The following is a 10,365-nucleotide window of genomic DNA, read 5'->3' on the forward strand; positions in this document are numbered from 1 at the left end:
CTGCCACCAGTTCCACTTCAAGTTTAACAAATTTTTAAGCTTATGTGCAAATCCTGGATCCCGTGGAGATTAAAAGATGAAAGCAGCCAGACAGTATCCCTGGGCTGAGGAGCAATCAGAGAGAAGACATGACTCCAGCTCTCAGTCAGTGGATTATCCTAATAATTGGAATCACTGCCTCCGAATTCTCACCACTGGAGAGGATTTCAAGGTCCCAATGTTTCTTTTCTTCTTCATTTGTATAACACCAAAGTTAGGCTGTGTCTTGGTGGCAGACACGGAGAAAAGCAGCAGAACTACACAGCTATGGTATTTAAAAGAGAGAATGAGAAGCTCTGCAGATGGTGAGAATTGATACTCCCTTTTCCTTTATTTGAAGCATTGTTCTCAGATTGTACCTTTCTGTAGCACCTTTCTGTACTCACTGAAAATGATCAAATAGTCGGTTTTTTGATGCCCAACCAGCCTTTCGCTTACTAGTTACTTGTTTTAATTAGTAACTTGCTGTCATAGGCATGGCTTAGTGGGGACAATCACACTTGCTGTCATAGGCATGGCTTAGTGGGGGCAGTTATTAACAGGAAGGAGGGAGAGAAGCCAAAGCTCTTCCTTCCACTGTGGGACCTTTTCTCTGATCATTAACAGATCCGTCAGCCAGCAACCAGGTGCACTGAAAGCAGCCAATATTCACAACAGCCAATTCTGCTACTCGTTAGTGACACTGGTTAAGAGATGAAAAATACAAAGAAAAATAAACCTCTGGGGAGGAAATGTTGAAGTCAGACTTTGTTATTCCTTTGGATTTCTATAATCTTTGCTCTCCGTAGCACTAAATCGTCACAGAAAATCCCAAATTCTTGGTAGAGGAGTTCACTGTTTCCTTCTTTTCCTAACTGAGCAGTTTATAAAAGCTAGACCACAAAAACTACAGCAATGGAGAGAGTATGTACAGACCCATTATCCATGTTCTTGGTCCAACACAAACCACCTTTTAGAAAAAAGAGGTTTGGGATCAAAAAGAAAATTTGGGGTTGGAATAAAATATAAGCTAAGCCTCAACTAGAGTTCAAACAGACCCTCTGCCACCTTTGATTCCAACATGAACAAGCAGGAAATAAATCAATAATTATGACAACCCTTATGATTGCATTAAAAGGAATATAAAAGCAAGATAAATTCTTTCTAGAGCATTCTAGAATAAGCTACTTTTGATTAAGTACAATTGAGAGTTATCAGATGACTGTAACATAATGCACAAATTCAAATATGGTTTGTCTCATATTGTAAATAGTATCTTCGGGTATTATGTTAATACTAAAATCATAGGCCTTGTAGAGGTCACCACATGTTGGGCAATCTTACTTCCTAGATTAATGTGTTACGTAAACACCTCATCTTTTTCAGTGACCCATGCTGAATTGGTCACAAATACACACTGGGGATTAAAGGGACACAATTTTCCCAATATAGAGTGTTAATAAAGTCAGTTTGGCTCTTCCTCCCAAGCTTTAATATGCTTCTATAAAAAAATTAATAAATCTCTCTCCATACTTCCTCCCACCCCCTTCCTTTTGTCCTTCTCTCCTTCTAATATACAGATAGTTAAAGGACCATTCCTCCTCACCGCACTAAAATGACTATAAATTTACTTTTTTGACATAAACAAATAAAAAACATCGAAATGAGTATGTGCAATTCAAGATATTTTTGATGCAAAATTATTTCCAAAGGGAACCAAAGGGAGTCAGAAGATTCCCTGATAAATACTATTTCTACATTTCCAATCTATTTGTTTCACTTTTATAAAGTAAAATTGCTTGTGCAAATTTCCCCAAATTTTGATGTTTTACCCAGATCTTGAAATATGCTAATATTCTTGAGAGAACTAAGGTGTTGATCTTCAAAAATGATAACATACTATTTGAAAATGTATAAATGATATATATTTTCATTTTATACAAATGAAATAGTTGATATTCCTACACAGGAATAGATGGCAGAGTAGCATTATAAAGTCACCCCATGCTGCAGCTCCTTGTGGCACAGATCATTTAACCGATGAAGTTGATGATTTAGTCAACTGTACTTTTCTCTAGTACCTTAGACAAAAAAAAAAATAATAATAATAATCTTAACCTGGTTCCAACAAAGTCCAAAAAAGAGAAATAATAATTTACTGTAACTGCAAAATGCAAAATGCTTCCTAGTCATTAACGCATTTCTGAACTTGATGCTTCTCAAGGTTAGCCTTCTGGGGTGCTGACAACATCATAATACCATAAAAGTAATGGAGGAAAAAATAAGAGTAAAGAACTAATTCGCTCCATAGGGACACACCAAGCTGGATAACTAGGTTTCGAAGGATAGAGTATAAATTTTCAAGTTGGAAAAATGGTTAAATATGAGTCACTTCTATTCAAATCCAATCTCTTAAAGCAAACATTTGGGAATGTCCTGAAAATTAACAGGGTACTGCTTGACAAATTTTTTTCTGTGGGAAGTTACTGCAATCCAAGACAATGACCTATATGAACATTTTCCTATTGTATGGACATTATCTATCCTGTTGCACAAGAGAGTATGTAAGAACTCAATAAATGAGAACATCAGGAGACGTGGAAAATCTATTCTCCTGGAGGAGACTGGGAGACACCTTATTCTGTGGACCTAGATCCAACATTCTCTAGGAATTCCCTTTCTATCTTCATAAATCTATTATTCGGTTATTTGGACATAATCTATTTTTATCTCTATTACTGTTTTCTTCTCTAACACTCCTCTCTTTTCTCTCACATACTCATCCCTAAGGCCACAATTTCCTCTGTGGACACTGGTAGCTCCAATGACAACAGGAAAGTAAATCCATATCCTTACATTTTCCCCGTGTCCAAACCCCATGTTCCAGAGCCTGCTGGCCCAGCCTTCTTCCCGCCCCACCTCTAGAATGACCTCCAGATCTGAAGCTTCTAACCTCAGAGAGCCCACTTGTGCTTCCCTCTCCCTGGCATTCATGCATGCTAGCCAATTATCCAAGCCTTAAGAGATATAAACAAATAATTTAAAACATGTTTTTTTTTTTTAAATTTATGCGTCTATTAGACCACTTAAGGAACAAATATCACAAATCGTGTTTCTCGACCTTTTTTTCATTATCACCTCCCCTAAGGAGCTGTTTTAGATTTTTCCCTAATATCACCACCCCCATGAAATTTTAATGCCATAGATAGAGTATATATCTGTTTACATGATAAAGAATATGATTTTTTTCACCCACCAAGAACCAATTTTCAGCCTCATGGGGGAGATATAATCCCTACTGAGAATGCATGATCTTGAAGCAGGCAGCAATTGAAGTAATTTTGCCAAAAGTATTTAACTATTGCTAATACTTAGTGGAATATAAATCACCAAAAACATCATCTTTCCTGTAGCTCAGTAATCTATATTGAAAAGCTCCAGAGAAGCAATGTTTTAATCTCCTGAGATTCTAAAACGTAAATCTTCTCCTGCAGTGCCTACTGCCTTGTCCTTTGCGCTCCATAATCTACAGAACTAGTAGGCATTACTTTCAGGTTAACACCACGTCTAATAAAGTTCTTTCTTCAATCTTAAAGCATTTTAGATATGCTAAAACACACACATAATCACCCCATTTCCCACTCCAGAAACTAAACAAGTGCAATTTACCTCTTGCCGTTTGAAGTTCTGGACATATTCTTCAAATTGTTCATCTTTTGTCTCATCGGCTTTCCCAAGCTTCTGAAGGACCTAGTTTGCAAATAAAACAAAATGGTTTGATTTAATAATTGTTTCAAATGATAGGAAGAGCAAAGCTGTTATTTTGCTCCTCTGAGGAGACTTCACTCTTAGCCCAACTAGTTTTTCTGTTCTGGAAGCATCTTGGCTTTGGTGGCTTTGGAGTTGAACACACTTGGGTTTCAATTACAGTTCCACCACTCACAGGCTATGTGACCTTGAACAAATGTCATGCTAGATTGCATTTATTAATTTACATATCTGTTTCCTCCAGTAGGCTGCACATGACTTAAAGATAAAAGCTATGTCTTCTCTTTTTATCCAAAGCATCTGGAACAATGCTTGATACATAATAGGTACTCAATTTTTTGTTAAACGGCAAGCCAAAGTTATTTGACTAATGTATTAATTCACTTTTTAGGGATGGTATTAGAATTACTGGAACCAGGTACATGGTAAGTTCTCCCCCCACGATCTTCTGACATCCCCATCAACTGAATAAACACCTGCAAGGGCACTGGGCTACAGAAGGCCCCATGCTAAACTCTGGTTATCCAGAAACACAAAGACGAATAAAACAAGGCCCCAGCACTTAATTTTAAGAAATTTATAATCTAATGGAGTAGACAAAATCAGATTCACAGATAACAAATCAAAGACAACATATAATAAGAAACATGAGGAATTGCAAAGTGTTGTTAACAACATCCCTTACAGCTGAGTTCAGGGAATGCTCTGTGGAGGCTATTTCAATTGTGTTGGAACTTTCAGCAGACAGGAATGTGTCAGACTACATTCCAGCCAAAGAAGTAGCCTAAGCACAGATCATTGGAAATCTCATCATGGATGTGGGACTAAGCAGTAGTTCTGTTCTAGAGCACAGGACTGGTACCAGGGGAAGCTGTTCTTAGAGATACCACAGACAGTTACTTCAAGAGAGAGCAGAAGGATCCTGAGAGCCACAATTGGGTTCACTGTTCAATATTCCCATATCTAATATCTAAAACACTAACTTATTCAGTAATATAAAAAACTCCATAAACATTACCTTCTCAGAATACACATACGCTATGGCATTACTAAATATGTTTTTATTAAACATAAACATTTGGTCATTAAAACATACACTCACACAAAGCACTTTCTATGGCTAGGTTTTATATCAGACTATGATACTTTGTTTCCTAAAATCAAAGATATAACCTTGTACAAATTAACAAGTTTTGATGATGCCTTTCAACGCAAAGACAGAGTGAGAAAAGTTACCTAAAACTTGAGAAGAGACAAAAGAGATCCCTGCGTGTCCTTGGTGCAGTGCTGGACTTACACTTCTGATTAACTTCCTATTGTCTGAGTTATTTACTATTCCATAGGGACAGGAGTTAATGTGAAGATTTTTGTTTGGAATAAATGCAAATAGTTTCTGTCCAATGGAAAAGTTAACCCCAAAGATTATAGTTGACGATCCTGTAGGACATTATCAATTTTGGATCTAACTTACCAATCTTATTCTAAAATCCCTTTATTAAATAGTCCATAAATACTCGGCTCCTCAAATACACTTTGAATCAGTTTTAACATCTCAGTGGATGTCTCACTATTTAACGAGTTGAATAAATCTATGACATATGTTTATTTCATGTTTATATGAAAACTTTGTCTTTAGCTTTTGAAGAATCACACTTTAACAACAGGATCAACTTGGAAGTGTTATACAAATGCAAAGTATTGTTATTATTATTTTTATTACTATTGTAAGAAAGATAAGGCAAAGCAAAATTACACAGGCTGCTTGCAAGAGAAGTAAAATTCAGTGACATAGTGATTCTTGGCCCTATTACACGGTCTCCCCCTATCTACTCCCATATTTTCATTCTAAGTTTAATAACTTTAAGAAGAATTTTTTTTATTGCATTTTGTTTTTTTTAAAAAAGTTCTCCCAAACGATCTCCTACCACAGAAACAAAGGCGGGGGGAGGGGGGGGCGGGGGACTAAAGTATCAGGGTAAAGACACCTAGTATTTACCACATATTTTTTTCCTAATTCTTAAAATCTACTAATTCATAAATTTTTAATTTCTCTAGATCAGATAAAGTCATTTGAGAACCAGCAACACCTCATCTGATGGTAGCAGTTTACAAAGGCCAGAGTAGGCTATCAAACTCTAATGAGCAAGCAGCAACAGTCTAATGCTCAGTTCTACAACTTACATGTTAGTGAAAAGGAACTCTTTTCTCAGAGAGTGGGAGGAAAAAAAGAGACAAACATTTATTGAGGAACTAGTATGTGCCAAAACTGCAGAAAGTGATTTACACGTTACCTCTTTGTTTCTTGCAACACTCCTATCTGAAACTTATTTTGGACCACACAGTAAGTGGATTACTGGAAACCATCAGGAAAATCCCCATTCTGAGGTCTGATACCTCTGTCATCACCCACATCCAGTCTTTTCCTTCTCATGAGAAGCAAATAGGATTTATACATCAAACTTTTATTCTCATAAAATCATCCAAAATTCCTACAAGCTACTATACTCTAAGATTAGCACATCTCCTAGGCTGCACATCTACAACAGTGGAGGGAATCTTCTGCAGACCCTTTGCTGAAAGTCTGTTATATAAATTTAAAATCATAATTCCTTGCTTTTCATGTTTCTAGCAACTGTACAGTATAACTAAAAAAAATAGCAAAATAACAAAAGCTGATCCTGGGTGTAAAGAGAGATAAAAGAATTATCATTGAATGACCTTATAAGCCCACACTTTCTCTTCTAAGGGAAGTAATAAAGAATCCAAGCTCCTTGAGTTATACACCCACATCTCAATATCAGTTGCCTAACTGCAGCAGCCACAGAGAGGTGGGAAAGACATGGGACACAGGCAGGAAGTGATCTAGCCTTTGCTGAGAACCTTCTCCATGCCATTCATATATTAGGGACATTCATCTATTATTTCAGCTGATACTCACACTAGCTTGCTCATGTCCATTTTACAGATGAATGAATTGAGACTGAGAGGGGTCAGGTAACTTGTAAGTGGCAGAACCCAGATTCAAACCCAGTACTTCTAAACCAGTCCTCACGGTGCCTTCCTCACAAAGACAGGACCAAAGGGCTGATCCATCCAAAAAATAGATGCTTATAATATTATCCTGAAATATAAATGCCAAACTTCTCTAGATATCAAAATTTTAATGTGGTCATAGAAAGTGGTATCCAGAACAGTTGCCGAATTATTTGCCTTTATTTTCACATATTCAATTTGACCATGAAAAACCATGATGAGCTTTCTTATAATAATAAAATTTATGTTTCTTTTCGTCCATGTATTTTTAATCTCTTACCTGAGATTAAAGACCTACCTTGCTGAACTATCAGATTCTACCATTATCACCTTCCTTTTCATTTTCCCAAACTCTCTATTCTAACATGCCCCTTTGGATATGTTACTTCCCTCTTTTAAGTCTTACTATGGCTTCTTGAATCAAACCCTAATTTTTCAAAAAGGATCACAAAGCCCAATGCCTTCTTGACATTCTTATACAAGGGAGGCAGAGTGTAACAGAAAGAGCAGTGGTTTGGACGAGTGGTGAGACACTGAGGTCCTAGTCCTTAGAAAGTCATTTAAAGATAGAAAGGCATATGGTGGTTAATAAACAAAGATATATTTTTTAAATAAAATTGAATAGAGATTCACTCACATTACCAATTACTCAACATCACTCAATTTCATTTCATAAGCCAACATTACATATGAATAATACAAAACATATGAATAATACATATTACTCCTCATTACAAATTTATTATTTTAAAAAGCTGAAGAGATCCAGTAACATAAATATTAAAGTCAAATAATCATTCAAATTAACTAATTATCTCCTCACTTATAGAAGAGTCTCTTTGAAAAGCAGCAGATAATGCTACAGTTCTGAAAGAATTGGGCACTGTACGTAGGGAAGAATTGACAAGAAACATGAGATTATGTATATGTGTCAAAAAGAAGGCTAAGAAATACTTTAAAGTTAACAGTGGTTGTTCTGGATGGTAAGATTCAGGGTCATTATTATCTTTGCTTTACAATTTTGTATGGTTTCTATAATTTCTCAATGGTTTTATGTTACTAATCAGGAAAAATCATAAAGATAAATACACAGGAGTTTATTATACTGATATCTTGTATATAAAAGATTTATGTATTAGGTTCTAGTACAAGTAAGTTTATTTGTTCATAACTGGTTGAAAGACTCTCCTCAAAAGATACTGATGTGTGAATTAATATCAACTAGAAGAAAGATTTCAGAAGCGGCCCTCGGGGACCTATACCTGATTCATGGCTGATGTGTAAAATGAGGGTATTAACGGTATCTACTTCACAGTACTGTATGGAACTACCGAGGATACATATGGAAATGCTGAGCTATGATGCCTGGCATATATTTAATGTTCAATAAATATCTACTATTATTACAGATATTATTATTTAATCATATTGAATAATTTCATCAATGGCATAAACTTACATTAACAAAAAGCTAGGGAGGATATTGGCTATGTTATATTATTTGAACCAAGTTTCACAAAAAGACTTTCTCCAACAAGATGAAATTCAGCAGGGATAAAATTTAGCTCAAAAATGTAATTACTCAAGTACCAGATTTATGTACCAACTTTTAAACAAAATGCAACAGGATGGATGCTAGGAATACATGGTTTCTGCCCTTAAGTAGAAATAAGGAATGACTTTAGTCAAAATGACTCAATAAAATGATGTTGCTGCCAAAGGACCTACTGTAATCTCAGGCTCCACTAATAAGCATGAGAGCAACCAGGAGAGCAGTCCTGAACACGTCTCTGCAGTGGACAGATTGGTAAACACATGAGAACAACTTGGAGCGAGCTAAGGGAGTCCCAAAAAGGCAAGAGAGTTGATACCATTAGGTAGGAGGATGATTTGATACAATTGGTATATTACTGGAGAGAAGAGGCAACCACAGAGAAAAGAGTACAGCTGTCTTTAAATATCTGAAGGACCGGCATCAGCAGATAAAAGCTATATAAAGAAAATTTTGCATAAAACATTTATCATTGTTTTCTGGAATTTAATTTGTTGTTAGAGGTAATAAGCACACTGTCCTAGGAGTTATTTGAGCTTAACCAATAGTTAGAAGTGCTAGAGAAGAGATTTATTCATTAAACAGGTGAACGGAATGAGTTATATTTCAAATATCTTCTAATTCTTGAATCCATAATAAATTTACCATGTTAGACATTTTCCCTTTAGAAAAATGCAAATCACAATGAGTACTAAGAAGACAAGGATGTCTGTTCAATTCTGTCTCTAACTTAAATATTAACATACTGAAGACTGCATGCCAAGCACTCTGCTAGGAAATGTAGAAAAGCAAGCTGCAGTCTAGGGACTGTGATCATGTGACAGTTTTGATGCAAGAGATGGGAGTTGAGGAACTGGGAAGATTATGGAAAGGCTTAGTCTGTAAGACTAAAGGCTCTAATTTCCTTGCATAGACCATGGGGAGCCAATGAAGTATTCCCCTGGAGGCAGCCCCAGGATTAGAATTGTCCTCCTTGGTGACAAGGCTAAGGACAGATTAGAAAAGAGCAAGGCTGAAGAGTAAGACCAGAGGCTATTTAAATAGTCTAGACAATAAATGACAGAGCCTAAGCTAAGGAACAGGTAAAACCAGTCCTTAAGAAGTAAATATACAGTACTTAATGGCTTAGAAGATGAATAGGGTGAGGAACAGAAAGAGACTGGATGACCTGAGATTTCTGCTGTGGAGGCCGAGGAGATGATCTGCAGAGAATCTAGGTTGTGGTGAAGGGAGAGGGAAATGGTTTAGATGTGGGACTGGGAAAGGTAAAACCCAGAACCACACCACAGGACTTTTGGATGGAACTGAAGGCCCAGATGAGGAAGAAACCGTGGATGTGCCCTTGCCCACATTTTAATAGTTTTGTGATTTTTCTCCAGCAGTTTCCACATAGGTGATGAGATTGATATGATACACAGAAAATATCTTCAGGCACCAAAGATGTTGGAACCTAGAATGAGATGACAAAAATCTATCTTTTACCTTGTTTTATGTCACAATATTTGACAAGTTTATAATTTAAGTGGCTTCTCATTCACCTCTCCACTGGCTATGTAGAAAATACCAATTAAGCCTGAACAATTTGGCAGCATTGATAGCACAGGAGGATCATTATATATTCATACGTCTAATATTCAGATTTTGACATGACACATCGATCACCTACAGGCAAAAAGAAGAAAATGCTGTGCCTTAGGCATTTTGGTTCAGGACCTAGTAGGTCTTCTCCTTCAATGATAATTTCATCTGCACTGACACTCTACTATTTTAAAACAGTAAGATTTCTGTTGTTACTTTTGTTGCTATTTTTCAAATTCAAAAGAATGTTCTAAGTTAAATAAACTTTTTCAAACTGCTTTTCCTTTCAATGAGATTCTGAAATATTCCTCTAGGGCTGGCTGTGTGCTCATCTCAGCCCTGAGTTCGGAAGTTCTAAACTTATCTTAAAAGACATCATGACACGGGCAAATTAAAAAGTTAAACAGGAAAGAAAA

The 10,365-nt window shown here is 36.3% G+C and overlaps 1 protein-coding gene across 2 annotated transcripts in view; it reads right to left on the reverse strand.

Moving 5' to 3' along the window:
* The window catches only part of AMPH (amphiphysin), a 196,190-nt gene that overhangs the window by 111,532 nt on the left and 74,293 nt on the right, over window positions 1-10,365 (reverse strand). For both annotated transcript variants that reach the window (XM_006925336.1, XM_006925335.1), the window contains exon 2: window positions 3,688-3,768. In XM_006925336.1, the coding sequence (XP_006925398.1) occupies window positions 3,688-3,768 (81 nt within the window). The remainder of the gene's footprint in view (window positions 1-3,687; window positions 3,769-10,365) is intronic.

Source organism: Pteropus alecto, unplaced genomic scaffold, assembly GCF_000325575.1.
Source record: "Pteropus alecto unplaced genomic scaffold, ASM32557v1 scaffold109, whole genome shotgun sequence".
Taxonomy (NCBI): Eukaryota; Metazoa; Chordata; class Mammalia; order Chiroptera; family Pteropodidae; genus Pteropus; species Pteropus alecto.